Source organism: Colossoma macropomum, unplaced genomic scaffold (assembly GCF_904425465.1).
Source record: "Colossoma macropomum unplaced genomic scaffold, Colossoma_macropomum, whole genome shotgun sequence".
Lineage (NCBI taxonomy): Eukaryota > Metazoa > Chordata > Actinopteri > Characiformes > Serrasalmidae > Colossoma > Colossoma macropomum.
Genome location: NW_023494810.1, coordinates 7,083,646 through 7,106,608, shown reverse-complemented (window position 1 = coordinate 7,106,608; position 22,963 = coordinate 7,083,646). Strand labels below are relative to the sequence as shown.

Genomic DNA, 22,963 nt, shown 5'->3' with positions numbered 1-22,963 from the left:
TGTGACACCCTTATAAAACCTTCATCACACTGAAGTAGAACACAACTAAAAACAGAAAACCTCCAACCGCAGAGTGAAATCTCTTCTTGCATCTTCTAATATAGCTGCACAATTGCCTCAAAACATACTTGACAGCGATGAATGGACACATGACCGTTTCAGCTCTGTTATCATCTGTCCAGGAAAGCCCCCTCTGTGCACCTGACAGATATTTTCCAAGGAAAGATTTTTTGTCGGGATAAAAATAATCTTCCTGCTTTCGCCTTTAAATTTAACGCAGCGGATTTCCTGAGAGGCGCCGTGAATGTATTATGTTCTTTTCTCCACCCATATTCCGGAGAACCGCTAGGATTGGCCAGCAGTTTCAGCAAGTCCCGCCCTCCTGCAATATGATTGGCTAGTAGTTCACTCTCTCAAGCGGTTCCGAGTTCTAAGCAGAGCACCGGGATTAACCCCGTCTTTTGGTGTGATTTTTTGATTCTTAATGCACTTTGTCCCTCTGCTAGGGGCTTTTAGTATGGTAAATGACCAGAAAGGCTAAAAACTGTTACTATGAATGCCTCATAATATTTTCTTTTTTTATCTACATTTTTTTTATCTACAACGTCTTTTTAGAATGTATTCATATATATTTATTATTTTTGCCAGTTGCCACGTCTTCGTTAGACAATGATTACAACTGCAATTAATTCACACAAAACATTCACTAGTAAATAACATTTACAAAAAAAAAGAAACTAAAAAAAACAACGCAAACCCCGCCTCCTGTGTGAGGATTGGCTGACGTTCGTGTCGTAGCGCGTCGGATTGATTCACCAGCCAATCCTAGCGCGGGAGGGCGGGGCGTGTCGGAATACGGGTGGGAAAACCCAGTGAACCTCGTTGATGAGGGGAGCACGGTCAGGTGGAACACCATTACCTCAAGGCAAAGATCAAAACATGGCACTCGTGTCTGTCCAGTGAGGAGACTTCTGCTTTCATTCATAGAACAGGCGACACGCTGGAAGCGCTGCTCGACGATAAAAGGTACATTTAGTGCAGAAAATGGACGACAACCTGCTGACATAAAATGAAGGCTGCGGTAGGAACAGTGTTTTTACAGCAGCGTCGATTTTTTGTTTTTGGTGAGCTGTGAAGATTTAACTGAACGGCAGAGAGGAAGTAAATCTGCTCGGCCAAACCTCATTTCCTCATTAATGACCGAATTTTCTCTCTGTTTGAGTTTTGATGTGTGTGTAGAGTCGATGCTGCTGTTGAGGCACTTGTCATTAGAATTGATAAATTGTTGATATTATCTGTATTAATATCTTTGTATGCTGAAGGTACATTTCTCTCTCTCTCTCTCTCTCTCTCTTCTCTCTCTCTCTCTCTTCTCTCTCTCTCTCTCTCTCTCTCTCTCTCTCGCACAACACACCGCTCGCGTGTTAACGTCAAATTTAGTTTCAGTTCATTATAAATGTCTTTTGCTTGAATTGCATATATTTGAATGTATCTCCCTTGCAAATGATCATGTAAGTGTTTTTCCCCCCACTTGCATGTACAGAGCTTTTATCAGTGTCCTGGTTTGCTTGGCTTGAATGTTGGTCTAGATTGAAGCTCTAAAATGATGTAAACCAGTGTTGCTGTAAAGTCATTCTTGTAGGACAGATGTCTCCATTAGCACTGATGATCTGTTATAATCTGTATTCTGAGCCAAACAAAACACTAAGAAGCATTCCAGCAAATATATATATATATATGTGTGTGTGTGTGTGTGTGTATAATATATATATATATATATATATATATATATATATATATATATATATATAATTATTAAATTACTATTATTAATTATTTTAATTATATTATTAAACTAATAACTTCCTTTCTCTGTATTTTTTGGATAATAAGTCTAAAATTTGAGAAAATAAGTCATTTTTGTGACATCAGTTGCCATTATTTCAAGACAGTAAGTCAAACTTTTGAGAAAATAAGGCATAGTTGGAGATACTAAGTCAATATTTTGCCATAATGCTGTCAGAAACAGAGAAGGAGAAAAAGAAACAGGGCTTTTTTGGGGTAGTAGACTCCTATAAATTACTATTTTTGAGCCATGTGATGATTAACCCTAAAATGGTGTGCTTTGCTGGCCTGTTAGCCCCGTGTCCAGCTTCACTGAGGCTGCTGTTCCAGTGTTGTGTGTCCTTCATGTTGTGGGCTGCAGATTTGCGTTTTGCTGGCTATGCATGAGTGGCTATAGATGGTGAGTTTATTGCTTGTGACAGTGTTCACATAGTGCCAGTGACAGCGTCACCACTCTCTCGCCCCAAGCATATGCAAGCATGCTGCATTTTCATTTGTTATTTTTCATTTATATTTTGGAGGGGGGGGGTTATACACCATATGTCCAAAAACATCCAGACACCCCTTCTAATTAGTGAAATCAGCAACTTTCAGGTGCATCCATTGCTGACCAGTGTATTCAACTGCAAAAGCAGAGTTTGTATGATCTCTTTAGAAAAGCATTGCTAATATAATGGGACACTCTGGAGTCTCCACACATGAGCCTAAGGGCTGTGGAGCAACGGTACTGAGTTCTCTGGCGTGATGGCGCACCATCCAGAACCTTTAGGGTGAATTGGAGTGACGTTTGTCATCCCGAACATCAGTACCTGACCTCACTAATGCTCTTGGGCTGAATGCACTCAAGTAGATATGGTCCATAATTACTTAGAATAAGGAATTTTTTGTCTTGTCCTGTAAGGTTACTATGTTTGAGAGGCTGTATGTATAATATATATAATGTGTGTATGTGTAACTCATATTAATACTTTAGTAGAGCCACTTTTTGCTCCAATAACAGCTTTAAGTCTTTTGCACATTGATTTTGAGATGTTTTTTGAGATGTCAGATCTGCAGAGTGTTATGTTTTCCCTCCTACAGCACATCTAATTCAGCTCTGGAGGGGCTCCTTATTCAGCTACTGATCTGACTGAGGTGTGTTGGAGTGAGGAAAACACAAAGCTGTGCAGTCCAGTGGGGCTTCCAGCACTGCAATCGAGAAACACTGAAGTAGGTCATCTACCAGAACCTTGAAGTGCCAGAAGGTTTTTAATGCAGATGGTTATGTCTCACAGGTGAACCATAGCCATGGATCTGGACGTGGTGAACATGTTCGTCATTGCCGGTGGCACACTTGCAATCCCCATTCTGGCTTTTGTGGCGTCTTTTCTGCTGTGGCCTGCGGCTCTCATCAAGGTGTACTATTGGTGAGTGTGATGGAGAATGGCATTCCTTCACCCCGTGATCTCAGATACAGTTTGGGCTTCATATTGAATAGGATTGGAAATGAGGACCCATTTGATAAACACACCCAGGGCAACCAGAGTAACAGTTGTTTTCATTTTTTTGGATTAAGTAATACTGCTTTCATGGTTATTTTGAATGTTTTTCCCCTTACTAGAATCTCCTTATTGCACAAGAGCATCTGTAATCTTTATGCAAGCTTTCAGACACCTAGAGTCATAATGTCACATTGCATAACGATCTTAAAAACCCCTCAGTGTATCAAAGGACAAATGAGCTCAGTGTTTTGTTCCAGTTAGGTCTCATGTGCCCTTTAGTCTACATCTAGAGATAGAGGCTGAACTTGTGTTTGTCATTTCAGTTTAGTCATCCCTCACTTCATTACAACACTCAGCTGTCCGTGCTCCTTCTTAGCCATAGTCTTCATCTGGGATTTAAAGCAGTGGTGCAGAAATCAAACACATTTTTACACATTCTTTTCAACTCATTTGAATGTAATTAATCAGCTAAGACAAGGTTGCTTCTTTAGTTTTGAACTGGAGCTACAAGGTTGATGTAATGGAAGCTTATTAATGCATATGTTTATTATGTAGCAGTATGAAGCTAAAAACAGAAGTACCATCCATCTTCAATCCATTTTTATAGATGTTAGTATGTCATACAGTGTCAGAAGCCACATACATAAGCAAGTCTGTTTGAGATTACTTAACAGTTCGACATGCAGGGGTGTCACTCGGCCCAGTTTACACACAAAATGTTGCTCTGTGGAACCACAATGACTTATTAAGAAAGTCAGTATGTGAGCTATAAAGTTTTCCACGTTAACCTTGATTGTCTGTGTGGCTAAACTACACAACACAAACATGATTGTGCAAAATAATCATAGACACTACATTTGCCATTATGCCCCATTGTATTCAATTTGAATGCTATCATTTTCATGATGTCAGACTTTATGGCAACTGTTCTCGAATCAGAATTAGCAGCACCTGTACATGGACATGTATTTAAAGGGGACTTTAAGGAGAATCTGAACAGGGAGAAGGAGTGAAAGGAGAATCTGAACAGGGAGAAGGAGTGAAAGGAGAATCTGAACAGGGCCTTTTAAAGAAGGTTCTGAAAGTAACTTGAGAGACAACTTTTTTTTGGTTTGATCAAAAAAGCTTCAGCTTTCTTTTTTTCATTCAGACTCTTCTGATCAGTGGTGACCAGTCTAGAAAAGCCTCTGTCGCCACAGTTTGAGGCACGTGTGATGATGAAGGCATTAGGGATGTGCGTTCTGACTAGTTTTGATATTGGAGTATCCTTAAGAGTTTGTGAATGGATATCCGGTTACCTGCAGAGAAGGAAAAAGGAAAGAAAAAAATAAAATAAAGATATAAAGAGAAATAAAGATTTCAGCTGAAATTAGTGTAGAGCTGTGACTTACCTTTTTAGGTGACTACACCGGTGTTGCAAAAAAATCTGCATCATCCACAGGAATACATTTCAGAATGTATTTTACTATTAAAAAACAGCTGAGAGACATGGGTAGGTTTTCAAATTGCATGAGTAACGTTAACCTAACAGACACTGCCTTAGATGACCTAATGAGCTAAAACTACAGCTACCTAGTGAAACTGAATGCTGATGAAAACTTGTTGTCTCCTACAGGTGTTTTTCCTCTTCAGTGGACGATGTGCCAACATGTTGGTTTTTAAGAGAAATATCTTTTCCCCTAGCTAACGTCAGCCTATCCTATTTAGTGACAAAAACGCGCTATCTATGCCTTCTCAGTCCTTAAAACGCATCCTCCGGAGTAGCAAAATAACATACTTACTCACAAATATGAGCAAACTTCTAACAGTTGTCTTAAAACCTAAAATCAGTGTTTCACTAAATTGTTGATCTGTGTGTTTTCTCTATCTTCCGATGATGAAACGCAACAAATATCTTGATAGTGACAGTATTTGAATACTGGCACCCGAATCACTTACCTGAGTACACGAGCACATCCAAACATCCCTATTAGCCATGCAGTATTTCTAGCTACAAGTTAGTACTAACCTCATAGCTCCTGTGCAGAACTAAAGAAGTGACCTTCAGTCGCTAATCTTGTCTTTGCTGGCAATTTTTGAGATAAGGGGGGCAATAAATGAGATTTTTGGCTGAAGATTGGAGTGCTTTAACTGTTAAATCAAATATACAGGCCTTAGTCATTGTGACTGCACCACTACAACAAAGTTTTCTCTTTCATCAGTCCCTCTCTTATCTGTGCTAGTACAGGATAGTTATCTCAGTGCTGTCTCCCTTTGGCCTAGCAGTGCTTAAGTAGGTGAAAGGTGATCTGGAGAAGTTCCTGCAGATGAATTAAACCTAGCTTTTAAAATGTTAAATTAATTAGCCTGTTTTCTTTGTTGGTATTTGAATAACTTAATATTAAAACATTTTTCAGATGCTAAAGGACAAAACTTGGGAATAATGTTACAGTCCCATTTATCCCCTCGTGTTTGATGACCCATCAGAACTCAAATGCTTTCAGGTGTTTAAGCCACCTTTGATTTAAAAGAGTTTCAATAAGTGCTTTTAACAGTAGTTTAAAAAAGAAAACTCTTCATACTGAAAGACTCTTTGATGAATATAAAGCTTAACACTGCTAAATGGACCCTAATAGCTGTTTTCTGTTGGTTTTATTTCTTACTTAATTGAGAATGTAACCATGACAATCCAACATTATGTGGGAAATTTCAAAAAGAAGAAATGTGTATTGCTTGAATATGTCGGCCAAAGCTTACACAATCTGCCCGGAGGACGTTGCTCCTTGTAATTACTCACAGGCGAAGCGTGTCCTGCTGCTGCCAGTGTCACGGTAACCGCTGTGGGGCTCAAGGGTGCACTGATGCACTCCTTCAAGGTCACTGAACCCCTGAAAAATGAATGAATCCTTTAAAATGTTCTCTGAGCCATTTCTGGCAAGCACTACTTGTTGTTGGACATGGTGATAAATCAGAATACCTTGTTTACTCCATCTGTACCTCTAGTCATTAATCAGCATGAGGTAAATAGCAGAGTGCTTCTTTTTAGCACACTTTTACATGCCCTAGACGAATGGGATGCTGATTTAACACAGCACGCTGCAGAATTTTATTTGTTTGTTGTGCATGTATCTTCTCATAGCTCAGCAGGGGGAATGTCGATTCAGCGCTCGAAATGTAAATCTTGCTCAATAAATAGGCATGACTTGGTGTCCTTTGTGTATTTGCTTAGCAGCGTTTCTACTGTTCCATTTTTAAGGTACTGGAGGAGGAGGCTGGGGCTGCAGGTGGATTACGCAGAGCATGAAGGTTATCGCTTCTGTTATACACACCGAGGGAAGCCGGGGAGCAAACCCTCTGTCCTCATGCTTCATGGTTTCTCTGCTCACAAAGATATGTGGCTGGGGTTGGTGAAGGTAAGGGTGTAATTTCTGCTTCGTTGTAGTAATGTACTTACGTTGTATCTGCAAGTACATTAAGTAGAAGGAAAATCTTAAAGGATCATGGGAAAAAAAAACTGGCTTTTATAAAGTAAGAAATCCCTACAGTTCATATATGGAAATTAAACGGGAAAAACAGCCTGTTTTGAATTCATCGTGGTTGTGATGTCACAACCATGAATGTCTTTACATATGACCACACACTTTATGGCCTATGGCAGTTTAGTCCCGCTCATTCATGTTCAAGTGGAGTGTTGTTACTGCGGATTATCTGTAGCAGAGTTTTGGGGGCGAAAGATGTGGGGAAAACTATTAAACGTTGTGCTGTTTCTGGCTGCTAGGAAGCACAGAGAACAGAACAGAGGTCATTTACATATGCCAGTCTTAAAGGCACAGTAGGAAAAACAAATGCTTTTAATTAATGCTGCTTAAGGTTGGAAAATGGTCATGTAAAAGTAAATAATGAATCTATTTGATATACACATGTTAGAAAAAGACTTCAGATAAACCAATAAAATGCAAGAAAATGTGACTTAGTCTAAAATAAGTATGTCTGTATTTTACAGTTGCTTAATCATGGTAAAATTATACTGAGAGATAATTAATATGCTGATTAATTTAGGGCAGTGCACTAAATATTGAACCCTCTGTTTTTTCCAAAAAATTCACATCTTTGAGTTAATATGAAAAACAGGTCAGTCGTTTTGACTGATGTTATTTTGTATTTCCAGTTCCTCCCAACGAACATGCATCTGGTGTGTGTTGACATGCCTGGTCATGAGGGCACCTCACGCACTAGCGCAGTGGACTACTCCATTGAGGCCCAGGTCAAAAGGATACATCAGGTATTGTTGATTATTTCTGAGCTCTGCTAGAGCATAACGTTGTCAAAGTTACCTATGTTCACATTGACAATATGAATGAAGTTCACTGTGTTAAATGTATACATTTTACCTGATCTGTGGTACTGTGCAAAAATCAGAGACGCCTCATTGATTTCATTTTCAACAAGTAAAACTTATTTTTCATATAAACAGAAAACATATATTTACCACATAATAACACAGAAATATCAATAACTAAATATAATCTTTTCTGTATTCATTGTGTCCAGTCCATCTTTATTACAGCTTCCGTTCTTTTTGGGAGACTTGCTTTCAGTTTATAAAGTAATCTAAAGGGATATTTTTCTACATCTCCAAAGTTCAGTCTTAAAAGTTGGTTGCATTTTCTGCTTTTCATGATCCAATCCCAAACACATTCAGTGATGTTGAGGTCTGGACTCCAGTGGTCAGTTCACAGTCCATTGTTCTGAGAACACCAGCAGCTTCCTCTCTTGATTTGCAGATTTTATTCTTTTTTGTCTATTTCCTTTTCTCTGTAAGTGCTTCTTTACAGCTACACATATTTTCAGACTCATAGCACTGACTTGTCTTCTCACAGTGGAAGGATGGACAGAAACATCTGTGGATTTTTTCAGATCTGAAGAGAAAGCAGAGCTTGTTTTTTCTCCTCTCTCTCAAAGATGAAAGCTATAAGTACTGTTTATCTGATGGGAACAGTTTTGGTGTCTACCAGGTCTTGAATGGTTGTTAAGTCCCATTTTCTGTGTATCTTTTAATAATTTCTTTAACAGTTTTTTCATCTTTCCTCTTCCTTATGCAAGTGGATTATTTTACATGTATTTTCTTTGGAAATATCTCCACATTTAGTTATATTATCATGAGAATATAGTTCACACTTGTTCATACATGCAAAAATTGAAGGATTTGTGTTTAGCTCTGCGACCATTTACTACTTACAATGAGTCATTGCTGTTGATTTGCCCATAACCAAAAAAGAAGAAAGACGTCCTTTATAAAACAGATGTTTTAATAAAATTAGTTCTTATCAACATAATTGACCAAATTGGTTTGCAACCGCTGACCTATTTTTTATGGTTTTGCTAAAATGTAGTGCAACTTTTACGTGAATATGAGTCACTAAAACCTATTTTTAACAACTGCAGAGTGAGTTCTTAGTATCTTATTGATTAAGAGAAGAGTGATTGGTCTTTGTGCCCTGATTTTCGGAACACTTAGTTAGCCTCTCTGTCCACATGGTTCTAAAATAGATGCCCTTCTTCTGGCCTTCTTTTCACTCAGCGTGTCTGTGTCCTTGCGTCGAACATAATCCTTTGATGCCAGCCTCATTCCACACTGATTAAGCCCGTGTGTGATGGAAAGAGGCTTCTGCTAGCTGCTCTTTAATAAGTTTGAGTGTCCCTTGTGTTGAATATTAAGATGTTGTTTGGATGTTGCAGGGGCTGCAGTAACATACAGTACTGTGGAAAAGTCAGAGACCGCCCTTCATTTATTTTAATTCCAGTCAAAACGGCCTTCATTTCTTCATTTTTTAGGCAATATTTCTGAGAAGATATAGATATAAGATAATCCATAATAAATGGAAAAAGACCAGGAGTTTGCAAAACTGGAGTTAAAAAAATTATGGACTGTCAGAAAACTATGTCCTGTCAAAGTAACGACACTCATAGCATTCTGCACAGTATTTGGTTTTGCTGTTAGCTTTTATTTCATGTGAAATTACACTACAGTTAAAAATATTTTGGAATCATTGTTCAAGCATATTGAGATGCTTGTGCATAAACTTGATCTATTCCATGTAAAAATCTACTATGACGCTAGTACTCAACACCTATATGTTTCAAATAGTACATAGGAAGTAGTTAAAAATGAAGTCTAGAATGATGAAGCGAGTGGCAGATGATTCCATATTGATTGAAAAGGCTGTATAACTTTGAGTGTAGTTATAATAAAATCAATACCCAGAGTGCCTCGTATTTTAAAAGTGGTGATCAACACATGAGGTGGGAAATCTGACAAGAAATTATTGTAACTAGATAATTACAGTGTCTATATTGAACATCTACAAGTTCATATTGTTCCCAAAGTACTTGAAATATCGCATAAAATATTTTGATCTAGTTTATGTTGTGTAGTTTAAAATTTTTCAGACTATGTTATGTAAGTTGTTGTTATTATTATAGCTGGCTATTTTTAGTACTTTTATGGAACTTACCGAATGAAATCCATATCAATGAATTGTCATTCAGTACCAAATTTAAGTACTTAAGTAGTCATTTTTCTATAGCCATCTTTGGGCCAGTAAGCATAATTATGCATATTGGTGACATTAGCGCTTCCTGATTGGTCTGAAATCTATTGATGACTTCAAGCATACTCACATTCAGCACCCCAGACTCATTTTTGGTTTAAGCCACACCCGTTCAGTTTGTAATGTGTCACGTGTCAAGCATTCATTTGATTTGGTATTAAAGTCAAGGTATCATTTTTTTTAGCAAATAATAATTGATATGACTAATAATTCCAAGCTTTTTCAGACTGATGTAATGCAGTAACATAAACCCGCGGTATTTACTGTGGTTTTTATATTTCTGCCCTCTTTTGCAGTTTGTAGAATGTATCCGACTGAATAAGAAGCCTTTCCACCTGGTGGGCACATCTATGGGTGGTAATGTAGCTGGAGTTTATGCTGCCCGCTACCCCTCAGACCTCTGCAGTCTCACGCTCATCTGTCCTGCAGGTCAGTGCGGCATACATGTGAAGACGTCAGTATGTGATTTCACAAGTACCTGACTTAGTTTATCAGACTGATCTGCCTTCTCTTCCTGTTATGTAGGTCTGAACCACCCTGAAGAGAGCACGTTTGTGAAAGGTCTGAGAGACTTGGAGAAGACCAAGGATGTTAGTAGTATCCCTCTCATTCCTTCCACTCCAGAGGAGATGGAGGAGATGCTGAAACTGTGTTCCTTTGTCCGCTTCAAGGTCCCTCAGCAGGTATCGCTTCACAGACAGTCTGGAAAATATAAATTGGAAAATATAGATTAATAGCAAGGTAAATCTCATTTTTGCTTGGGTGCAGTTCTGGTCAGTTATTAGCAGTTATCATCAGAACTGCTGTCTAAAACAAGGGTTTTACATTGAGGAAGATTCTGTTTACAATAAAGATAAAATGAAAAGTAGATAAAGTCTGTAAACATTGCTATGACAGGCCACACATTGTGACAGTAAGTACATTTATGTGCACATCGTTAAGAATATATTGTCTTTATGGTTTGATTCTCATTATGTCTATTATGTCATTGTGAGGCATTATAATTTTTCCTTCTTGCTTATTTTTCTAATAGGTTCTGCAAGGATTGGTTGATGTCCGTATTCCACATAATGACTTCTACCGTGAGGGTTAGTTGCCCTTAATACGAATGAGCTGTATACCTGTAGAAGGTGCTGAAGTGCAAAAAATTCTGATGTATCAGATTTACATTGATGCACGTTCACTCAATCTAGCTTCTAAATCTTTTTCAGTTTTTACGGAACTAGTCAGAGAAGAATCCAGGCAAAGCCTGCATGAGAACATGCACCTCATCTCTGCACCACTCCAGGTCATTTGGGGCAAACAGGATCAGGTAAGGATATCACCATAAGATTGTGAGCATAATAAAACGGGCATCGTTGTCGTAACATTTGCATTTATGGCATTTGGTAGACACTGTTATCCAGAACAACTTACAGGTTAATCATGTGGAGGTAGGAGAATGTAGGATTGGAGTTTTGGCCAAAGACTCTTATTGGTATAGCAGGGTGCGTTTGCCACTACGCCATATCAACCACTGACAAAACCTCTTAAAAATGGGAAGGAAAAAACCTTCTTAACTCAGATGTACATTAATGTATACAGCTTATTCCAAATACTTTTCCTTTTTTAATAGTCCATTTATCATGACATGTCCTGTAATGTAGAATAAAACAAGCTGGGATTTTTAAATGGTGTATGAAATTGATACAGGTATATATTTTAAGGTATATCTTTGTAGCCCTAAGGCACTAAACTTTAGTTAATTATAGAAGAGTTAATATGCTCCATACCTCTCTAGGACAGTCACCATTTAGTTGCAGTGAGTTTATCTAATGGTCAGATTCAAATTTCACAACTTTTTAATCAATATATTTGGCGTTTGGGGGTTTATTTTTATACATTTAACTGTAGGTTCCACATAATAAAGGCTAAAAGTATGTAGACACCCCTTGTAATTAGTGAATTGAACTACTTAAATGTGCATTGCTAACACAGACGACAGTTCAATTACACACACACAGTTTACATAATCTGGAAATAATGGAAATTATAGAAAATAACTGGGCTGTGGAGCAGTGGGACTGGCATGATGGAGCTCCATCCAATACCTTTGGGATGACTACATCTAGTGTAAAGCCCCCCCCAGAAGAGTAGAGACTGTTGCTGTAGCAAAGAAAGGACAAATCCCTCATCAATACCCCTGATTTCAGATTGAAACATTGAATGAGCAGATGTCTACAAACTTTTGGACATGTTATGTAGTCTTTTTTAACAGAAGTCCATTTGTCTTTTAAATGACACCGTTGAAAAAGCTTATATAAATGTGTGGTTGTGTTCTCCTCAGGTACTGGATGTGTCTGGAGCTTCTGTGCTGGCCGAAGCTTTGCCCGGGTGCCAGGTTGATCTCCTGGACAACTGTGGCCATTCTGTGGCTGTGGAGCGCCCCCGCAAGGCTGCTCATCTCATCCTGGACTTCATCAACCGCCAGCAAAATTCAGGCAGCAGAAGCAACAAAAAGCTGTCTTGAGACTGAAATTAGCAAATGCTACAATTTGTAGGAATTTGTAAATTTGTAAAGATATTTTTATAGTGAACGCTCAGGGACAGTCACCGGAGTGGAATTCACTCTTGCAGTATTCAGTGGAGTAAAAATGAAACGCTGTGGGATTCAGTAAGATTAGTTAAACCGTGGTGATTTTGCTGTGAACCAGGATAATAACAGGCACTCAAACCAATACAGTAAATATCGCTAGACTTCAAGGTGTTTGTAATTCATTTTTAATATCAGTTTCAGGTTTTTGTAAATCCAGAAAATAGACTAAAACACAACATTCGCTTTTAAGAAAGAACTGTACTAAATTCTTTTTTTTTTTAGCTGGCTGTGCATTTTTTCACCATTTATAGGGTCAATATTGAGGGCAAAAGTCATATATTTGCTTGTTCTTGTGCTTACATTGTGCTGCAGTGTAGTTTTCATGTAACAGACATTCCATGTAGGACACAGCATTATGTTTACATTTAATCTGTAAGATATTTTTCTCCATGTTTAACATTGGAAGTCAGAACAGTTCTGCATCTTTGTAAGCTGAAGATGAGATCATTAAATGTGGTGAAGAAGTTCTGTCCAATTGCTATTACTGAGAGGAGATGCACTGTGGGAACATTACACCTGCCTCAGCTTTTTCATAACATTAGTATTAGTATGAATTCCCTACAGAGATTCATTTGCATTTTTGGTATTAATATGTAGTGTTTACTTTAGCCTTTAACTTGAGACTCTTAGTTGTGGCTTCAATATGGCATCTCCTATCAACAGCTAAAAATTTAGTGGAAATGGCCCTTCAAATAGCCAGGGCCCTTCAAATAGCCAGGGCCCACCAGCAGGCCTGAAGTTGTATTACACGCTTCTGTAACCTAAGAATAACTCTTAGGTTAAAAATTTGCGTTGAATTCTCTGTAGTTACTAAATAATAATACTTAGTATGTGATAAACCTGGGATTTTAAGGTGTTAATATTGTTTTGAGAGATGTAACAGAATCTCTCAAATATTTGTCAAGGCCATTAAAGCCTTTGTACAAAAGACAAATTAAAAGATACATTTACACCCTGTGCATAACACTGAAATGAGTATAAGCTGTATGTGTATTTCACAGCATGAGAACCACTGAGATGCACAAAAGCACAAGTTAATCTACAGTAATACCAGAGAAGGGTAGACATGCATTCTGAATGAAAGTCTTCCAATTTAGATGTTAAGACCATATTGTTGGTTACATGTCTAATGTTGACATTGGTCAAATTTCTTTGGTCCATTTTTTCCAATGAAGGCCTCTGTTTGGGCCACTAGAGGGCGCCCTTAACTGGTGGTTGGTTTGTCCTCAATCAGCTGGTAGCATACACTGGAAAAAACTAATAAGACTTTAAAATACATTTCTGTATAAAGACTTTAACATAATATCACAAATTTGCTAAAGTTTGAATGGTGAGAACTTTTAACTTTAATTCTAAAATGTAAAATTCTGTTGTTTTTTCCAGGTTTAAATGAAAAAAATTTTTTCAAGGTGCATGGGGTAATCTGGATTATTTAGACTTTGGTTCATTTCTGGATTCAGAAGACTACAAAAGATCTTCAGAGCTTTTACTGACAGAAGTTTCTCTTTGTTTACTATAGACACACATCATCATCAGTAAGAGGGAAAGATTCTTATGTGTTGTGCAAGCTGACGTCTTCATGTTGTTCAGTATTATTTTACCTATTATATCAGAGTCAGAATCAGTTCATGTACGCAGAATTTGTCTGAGTGAAATTGGTGAATCACTGTCATTCTTTGTTCTTCAAATTCAAACAACTCTTTAGGGATGTCAGAATGTTCCTTTTCACTTCAGTGGAGAGTAAAGACAAGAGAAATGTGCCTGTTCCCTTGAGAATCTTAATACAACCTACACTGAGAGGGGCTACTGATGATTATGGTAATGTTCAGTGTAAAACAGGCATGTTCCTATTCCCTTATGGGTTTCTCCAGATTGAGAGTTTGGGTGTTAAAGGTGCTCATGTGTGATTGTTTCCTCTAGGGTGTTCTCAGAGAGACGCCGCTGAATAATAGAAGTATGTCTACTTTAGATGTCAAAAAATGTCTACATAAACTACATAGAACAGTTACATAAACTTGATCCCTCTAAATAACTGTGATGTAAATCAACACAAATTTGTTCATTTGTTTATAATTGTTTTTATGTTTTGTGTCTTATGCATGATGTGTCAGGAGTATGTGGAACAAAAATATGTTTGTTTTCACATCCTCAATATTTCACTTTATGTAATGTCTTAGCACTGAAATTCCATATGTAAATTTGTACATATATTTCTTAATATCCAAAGTATGTCTATTGAATATCTGTTTCAATATATGATATGCTTATCAGCAAAAATTACAGAGAAAAATATATGTACATATCTCCCTATGTCCAAAATATGTGTGACATTGTGTCTATTTAAATGACAAATAAGTCTATTTAAATGACAGTTATGATATAATATTCACAGCCTGCACATGTTCATTATATGACAAAAAAAGGATCATTAAAAGACTGAAACGTACAATAATGGACAACAGCCTAGTCAACTCAGCTATCACAAGGCAAAGTCCCTGATTTATGGGGCAGTCAATCTTAGCTATCACAATGCAAAGTCTCTGGCTCTCAGCCCAGTCATACTCAGCTATCACGATGAAGTCCCCAGCTAGTGTCCCAGTCTTGCTCAGCCACCATGATTCAAACTGTGAGACTAGTAGCCCAATCAAACTCAGCTATCATGATGCAAAGTCCCTGGCTCGTGGCCCAGTCAAACTCTGTGCTATGCAAAGTTCTCAGTTGACAATGCAAAAAATTCCTGGGCACACAACTGTAAAGCAACAACCCACACCTTGCATTAGTTTCAGCAGCCCTCAAAAAAAACGTTTCTTTCACAAAAGTACACTTTCAAAGTATCTATAATTTAATCAGAATTGGTCAGCATGACGAATGGAAGAGTGTCTCCCTCACTACTAGGAGCTCTCTGTTGCCACCTCTGTGTTTCAGTCCTCAGTGTTAATGAGGTGCTGCATGACTGACAGGTGTGTTACCATGTACACTGACGATATTTCAATCTACTCTGTTTCAGTGAATGAACATTTAAAACACATCCACTAAGTCCTCAGAGAACTGTTTGCCATGACAGCTACATCAGGAGAATGGCACCCATATTTGGATCTGACCACAGGAATTTAGAATACTTAAAATCCACCAAATGACTTACTTTAATTTCACAGTTATAATTCCTGGCCTGGTTCTACTACTAGCCAAAACCAAACCTACCCTAGCCTAACGTTACCCTCACCTTAAATTATATGATTGACATTGTGGGTGTAAGGGCGACGGCGGCAGGGTGTCCAGCCTGCGCCGCCAGCTGCCAGCAGAGGGCGACGGCGGCACAGGGCCATAACTTCAGGGAACTCCAATTCCCAGAAGTCCGCGGGCTGATTAGGCCCAATGCGACACACCTGCGGACTCCTCTACTTAAGGTCAAGGCAAACAGTGGTGTTTGTAGAGGGGTGACCGGTACGGTACTTAGTGTAAGAACAGAAAAGAACAGAAAAGAACAGAAAAGAACAGAAAAGAACAGAAACTGCCCCAAAACTAAAAAAGAAAAAGAGGGCTGAGAGAAGAAACTGCCCCAAAACTAAAAAAGAAAAAGAAAAGAGGGCTGAGAAAAGAAACTGTCCTAAAGCTACTTAAAGGGAAAAAAAGTCTGCCTTCCCTTCGTTCTTGGAGTGGAAGTGTTTTTTGTTTTCCTTTTATCTGTCCTTTCGCCTTTCTAGTTCAGCCTTTGAGCACGCTGCTCTCAGCGTCTCTTTTGTCTGCCGTTCGTCGTTTTCCCGCCTTTTCTTTTCCCCCCTTCCGATCAGTACATCGCCGGTTCGAACCTGGCTTTGGGTCACCTCATATGCATGTGTCAGACTCACAACCCAGTGCCATAATAAACTCATTTTTCCGTTTTTTCTGTTTCCATTTCTGCACTTGGGTCTGCCTCCCCGCCGCCCCGTAACAGTGGGGACCAGCTTTTGATTTACATTGTGGGGACCAGCTTTTGTTCCCACAAGGTGGCATAACTCTGGGCCACATATTGTGTATATATTTCTCTCTGCATATTTCAATCTGCTGCCACTATAATGGCTAAAAAAAAAGGTTCCCAGGCTACAAAATCATTGATCGAGAAGATAGCCATGATTTACAAGATGCTGATAGTGAAACAGAAGACAGAGGAAAATGTTTCAGTCAATTCAGAGAATGAGGAGTGATCTTCTGATGAAGAAACTGATGTATTGGGCACCTACTGAGGACATTTTTGACTTTTCTTAGTTCATTTGTTTCTGATTAACTGGGTTTGTAAATAACAGCTCTGTACAGCTCTGTACATTCAGGTGCACTGAACTAATCACTGAATGCTGCTCACAACTATATCTAAGTCACAGTAATTATATAACATATTCCATGGGCTGTATCAGAACCAAAGGAGTTTTATGTGCTAGCCCAGTGGCTTAGACAGAAACGGGGGCATCACTGTAGGGTCATGGATAAGGGGCCTATGCCTGTACTATGCGGGGTTGGGGGCTTAATTTTTAAATGGCCCCAAAATGTTTATAATGCCTTTTTAGAGTAGCGTTAGTCATGTTAAGTATATCAAAAATGGTTATGTGGTCAAATTGGCACAAAGTGTTTCTTCATAGTTTGTATTGATCACAGAGCCAGTATAACAAACATTATATCCATCCACTTACAACAGGCACAGATCAAACAAAGGTACTGAAGTCAAGCAATGCTGTTTCTCGCTCTTAGATCAGCTGCAAGATCCTAAATATATTATTCAAACACACATTATACATTAAGCCAATTCCCATTAGAAAACAAAAGCATCAGATTTAATCTTAATAGTCCTAATGGTCCTTTTTAGAAGGGTAGTATAGTAGTATGCATTTTGGGATGCAGCCTAAATCAAATCAGTTAGTAGGAGGACAAGATATGTGCTGGATGCCTCTGAAGAGAGTATGTGCATACTCTAGCAGACTGTAAGTGGCTTTGTTTGAGTGGTGCCAACAGTTTAGATGTTGAGATATTGAGACAGTGGCTTTATGTGGTGGTCCTCTACCATAAGTGTGGAACTCCAAAGGACAGGAGTCAGAAACAGCTGATTCTTTGGTCCATCTCTTCGCAAGAGGACGTTTGGCCTACATTTATGGTGGCCATGGGCACCAGGTTCTAGCAGTTAGAGCTGAGCAGCTGAGTAGATATAATACTAGCTGGGAATGTATTGTAATAAACTGTACATCTTGCGATCGATGCCTTGTGTCAAAGACTCCCTAGTCCAGAGTGGTAGCGTCCATGAGAAGCCTTCTTGTGTCCTGATCTTTGGAGGCTGTCTCGAGGGATTGCACAGTGCTTGAGCCTTTGTTTGATGGTGCGATCAGAGAGTGTGATTTTGCTCTGTAGGTAAGTTCAGTAAGCTTGCTGTTAGAATTGCATGGTCGTAGTGTCAAATATTATTTTGTCAGTTAAGTTAAATCAGTTAAATTCAGAATGTTAAATTTAAGTCAAATGCAGTATTATTTTAACCAAAGCTCAAACAACTCTGTCACTTTCTTCTTGATCGCTTGAAGTACTGGTTTAAAAAACTACATCAGACACTGCTGCGTAATGACATTGCTCTGTGGTTTTCTGTCTGAGACTCAGTGTAAACACAATTAAAAAGCTGTCAGGAAATGATTGGCATAAGTAATTTGTGTAGGCTATAAATAAAATCCTCTGACTGAAGTGTTTCTCTCCTTGCAGGTTCACAGATCTATTACAAACATCGGCACGCAAGCATTCGAGCATCCCAACAACAAGGTTGATTTATATTTTTATTTATTTCCACATTTCTATCATGTTAGGATATTAAGCATTTATTGTATTAGCTATTTATGCTTTGCCAGAAGTGTCCAGAAGTCACTCGAAGCTTCTTGGGCATCATGGTGCAGGAATAAGGTGGATAGGGCTATGGACAGAGCAAGTCTGAAAATCATTCAAATTGATCTTTAGTTCTCTTTTCTTTCTGCTGAAACGACGACAGCAGGTTCCTCCAGTCTGACATATAAATGACATGTCAGTCCGTGGGAATTTGTCTTCAGGTGCACTTTGTCACAGATCTCACCAGGTAAAAAAGATTGTGTAGTTTGTGAAACTTGTTCATGATCACTTCTGTTGTGTGCGCTCTGCTATGGTTGCAAGTGATACATGTCATGTAATCTAGAGTAACATAGCAATTCAATGAGATTTTTCAAGTCATCAAAAAACAACTGAGCTGTCTGCAGTGATGTGTCTAGATGGGAGGCCTAGGGTGGCACAGCGCACCCCACAGAAATTTGATTGACCACCACTGGTGCCCTTCAGTTGGTAGTTGATGTCAATCCTGGTGTGCATTTCTTGAAAAAAATCTCTTTGCAAGAGAAAGTTTGGCTTACATTTATGGTGGACACTGGGCGCCAGGGCATTGAAAGAATGTTCTAGCTGTTAGTGTTGAGCTGTTGAGTAAAGATAATACTAGCTGGGCATGTATTGTAATAAACTGTACATCTTGCAAGAGATGCCTTGTGTCAAAGGCTCTGGTCCAGAGGTGGTAACGTCCATGAGAAGCCTTCTTGCACCCTGATCTTTGGAGGCTGTGGCGAGGGATTGCACAGTGCTTGAGCCTTCGTTTGATGGACAAAAGATTGTTTTGTCTGAATTCTGACCAATGTGTTCTCCTAGTTCACTGTCACCTACCTGTGATCAGTGGGCTACAACTGTAACACCCTTACCGGATGCTGAGGTGAGTTGATTCAGATGCTTTGCCAGCTGTATGGCATCTGGAAGACTACAACAATTCTGTTCTATTCTCAAGGCATTTGGCAGTGCAAATCTTTCATGAACTTCTCTGACACTTCTTAAGAGGAGGGAATGGGTGGAGTCCTTACCAGCAGTTATATTTGCATATACAGCTGGGAGTTTTCCAACTCTGAATCTCCTGGTCCTAAACATGGTCATGATCAATGTCAGCTGTTTGTGGTCAGAAAAAAAGGTATGCTCTCACTAGTCTTGTGCTTGTTTGGCTGCTGTGTGTGAGTAAAAAAGCTCTTAATAGTGTTTGCATTTGTAGCAAATAGTTTGGTTAGTGCTGAATTTACTTTAAAATGGATGCGAGCTTTGGCAACCCACTGTTAATAAAGTGCCAAAAATGATATGAAAGTGTACAGTTTAAGTAAAACCTTAGTTATCCAAGGATTTCCCTGTGTTGATCAACACCATAAACAAAAAGCATATAAGACACTGCCTGGGCACTGCCTTGTTGAAATGATGTCATGGAACAGCAACTTGAACTCTTGAAACAACTTTCTGAGAGAGAATTACGAGTTGGAGGGATGTTCGAAAGGATTTTATTTTGGCTTTTAATTTTCAGGAGAAAAATTATGGAACATTATTTTTTCCATGTTGTGGGTCTTTTAACAGCTTTAAATCTCAGGCTTATTGTCTACTAAGGCTTGTTATACAGTAACTGCAGGGACTGTCAATGCAAACTAACTGAGCTGTTCTAAGGTTATAAAACTTTGAGCCTGCTGGATGGCCCTGGTCCTGCAGACCCACTGTGCTGCACCTTTTTAGTGCGTTTCCTGAGCCTTTAAATCAAAAATGAGCTGTTACTGAGCTGATTGGTTTGATCAGGTGTGTTGGGAGCAGGGAAACACTAAACCTTGCAGCACAGTTGGCCTCCATGAACAGAGTTGAGAAACAGTGTTTAAAACCTACATTCTATTCCTGCTTATTACTCCTCTACACACACACACACACACACACACACACACACACACACACACACACACACACACTCCCTGGAAAAAAGTCAGAAATCATAACGCATTTTCCCATCCACACCATTATGGACAGTATTTCAGAGGGGACTGTGAGCCAGCTGAGTGTCTCAGTAATAAGGGGGGGTGGTGAGAGGTGGAGGTGAAACATATTATTAGTAAATATTTTTTCCACTGGTGCAGTTTAACCAAGAAACAGAAGACATTTCAGAGGTGGGCAAAAGATACTGTATTTTGATCCAAGATTAAAGGAAGAGCAAAAGTCTGTTCAAGACTTACTTTTCTACTTTTACTTGAGCAAAATGTGTTTAGATATCTACTCAATCTCAAGTACAAAAGTAAAAGCACCGTGATGTATTGCAATTATTCTATTATTTTCATGTGCTCAAACATAACCAACAATATGAGCTTTGTTTATATTGTCTCCTTTTCTAAACGTCAACCAGCTGCCAAGACATATAGCTCAAACATGAAGTAGGCCTACTTTCTAGGCTTGAAGTGGGGGAACATTTGAGATTGCTATCCGTCTACGTGACAGCCCAAAACTCTAAGAATGTTCTTGAAAGGTTAAGTCATACAGGTGTGATCTTTCAGCACTACTGCTGTTGCCCAAACCCTGTCAGACATGTTCTGTACATTGCTTCTTCCACAAAAAATATGTTCTACTTTTATTCATGTAAAGTACTGCTAAAAGAACTTCTTAAGTACAGTTATTGCTTGTAAATGTATTTAAGTTAGCAAAAGAAAAGCGCTGTCAGATGCTGCAGTTTTAGGATTATTTCGATTAACAAAATCTCTTAAGGAGACTCATGTGGCTGTAGATTTGAAAGATGAGTCAGTTGTTCATGTCCACAACACTGTGAGCCTCCTTAATAGAATGTGATTGTGACTGAGACTGTGTAGGTTGAATAAAATAAGCTCAAACAAACACAACAAGCTGTGCAGGCCGCTACAATCCTAGGCTTGTTAGTTAGCAGGGCATCGTACTGGCAGGCAAAAGATTCAAGTTCAAACAAGACAGTCTGTACAGCAGCACTAGTTCTTCACAGCTTACTAGAAATGCCCACTGATTCAAGCTCTGGCTCTGAGGGGCCCGGAATTGAGGTTGAGTGGAGGCACCTCTACAGCAGGCCACCAACACGGAAACTGATGGAGAGGGGACAGATGTCACAAGCTTGGTAGATGTCAGGGTTTGCGTCCTTTGTTGACCAGAGATGGGGACTTGAGTCAACACCTTGGACTCATGTCGCATATTGACTGACTCATGACTCAGACTTTAGACTGAAGACTGGAAAAAATTCCTAAGAAAAAAAGCACCTGTTTAAAGCAGGGTGGGAGTCCAGAGTCCAAAAAATAATCTAAGACTTTTCTACAAGATCTTGGAGTGTCTCTGTGGGAATTTGAGCTCATTCAATCTAAAGAGCTTTGTGAGATCCGGCACTGACGTTGGACAAGAAGGCCTGGCTCACAATTAACGTTTCAGTTCATCCCTAAGGTGTTCAATGGGGTTGAGGTCAGGGCTCTGTGCAGGCCACTGGAGTTTCTACTCATCAAACAATGTCTTTATGGAGCTCACTTTGTGCTCAGGGACTGCTGGAACAGGAGAGGGTCTTCGCCAAAATGTTGCTACAAAGTTGAAAGCATATAGTTGTCCTAAATGTCTTTGTGTGCTGTAGCATTAACATCACCTTTCACTGGAACTAAGGGGCCTAAACCCTGAAAAACAGCACCAGACCATTATCCCTCCTCCACCAAACTTTATTGCTGGCATTATGCATTCTGACAGGGAGTGATCTCCTGGCATTCACCAAACCCACATTCATCCATCAGACTTCCATAGTGAAGCATGATTCATTATTCCAGAGAACACGTTTCCACTGCTCCATAGTGCATGAGTGTTTTGAGTGTCATCTGAATAAAAATTATTTTTACTTATTATTTACTCTTTATTTTATTTATCTACATTTTAGGGCAATTGGGAACAGATTCCAATGGGAAAAGTAAAGAAAATACATGATATAGTTGTATCCAAAAGTTTCGGGCACCCTTGGTCAAATTCCATGTTTTGTTGAAAATGTATATATAACACATCATCTACAGTGAACACACTTCTGCACATTTTAATGCACAATTACAGTTTCTTTGCTGAATTTAACATATTTGGAAAAAAAAAACGTAACATTTTGCCCAAAAGCTAAAATTGTTTTTTATTTTTTCAATATGTTAACTCAAATAAATATAAATTGTCCACTGAAATATTCAAAATGTTCACTTTTTTCCCCATTAGAAGATGAGTTTACTTATTTTCAATTAGAAAATCAATGTCATTTCACACTTTTTGTATGACTGTATTAACATGGTATATTATTTATTTGTGACAACGAAAACACAAATCTCAAGTACATCTTCCAAAAATTTGCAGCACATAAGACATTCCAAATATCTTTTCTGGAAATTCACTGAACAGTTTCTTCACTCCACTAATGGAACAATCAGTTAAATAAGCCGTTGTCAGTCTTCTTCTTTCGTGACTCTGCCCTTCCAAAATGTGCTGCACAGCGCCATTCTACACATGCTCCGAATTACTGTAAGATTATCTCTGTTTACATCAGAAGCCAGCAACAAGAGAAGGCTTTTAGAAACAAT

The 22,963-nt window shown here is 38.8% G+C and overlaps 1 protein-coding gene across 2 annotated transcripts; it reads left to right on the top strand.

The window, feature by feature from the left end:
• Nucleotides 1–868: 868 nt before the first annotated feature.
• On the top strand, nucleotides 869–14,861 carry abhd6a (abhydrolase domain containing 6, acylglycerol lipase a). 2 transcript variants are annotated; one of them, XM_036559296.1, is made up of 10 exons: nucleotides 869–1,026; nucleotides 2,926–2,979; nucleotides 3,120–3,251; nucleotides 6,562–6,718; nucleotides 7,474–7,587; nucleotides 10,213–10,345; nucleotides 10,442–10,599; nucleotides 10,950–11,004; nucleotides 11,128–11,228; nucleotides 12,243–14,861. In XM_036559296.1, exons 3-10 carry the CDS (start codon nucleotides 3,133–3,135, stop codon nucleotides 12,423–12,425), a joined length of 1,020 nt encoding a protein of 339 aa, XP_036415189.1. In that variant the 5' UTR covers nucleotides 869–1,026; nucleotides 2,926–2,979; nucleotides 3,120–3,132; the 3' UTR covers nucleotides 12,426–14,861. The 2 variants fall into 2 exon arrangements, with proteins under 2 accessions (XP_036415189.1, XP_036415190.1); XM_036559297.1 differs by lacking the exon at nucleotides 2,926–2,979.
• Nucleotides 14,862–22,963: the final 8,102 nt, after the last annotated feature.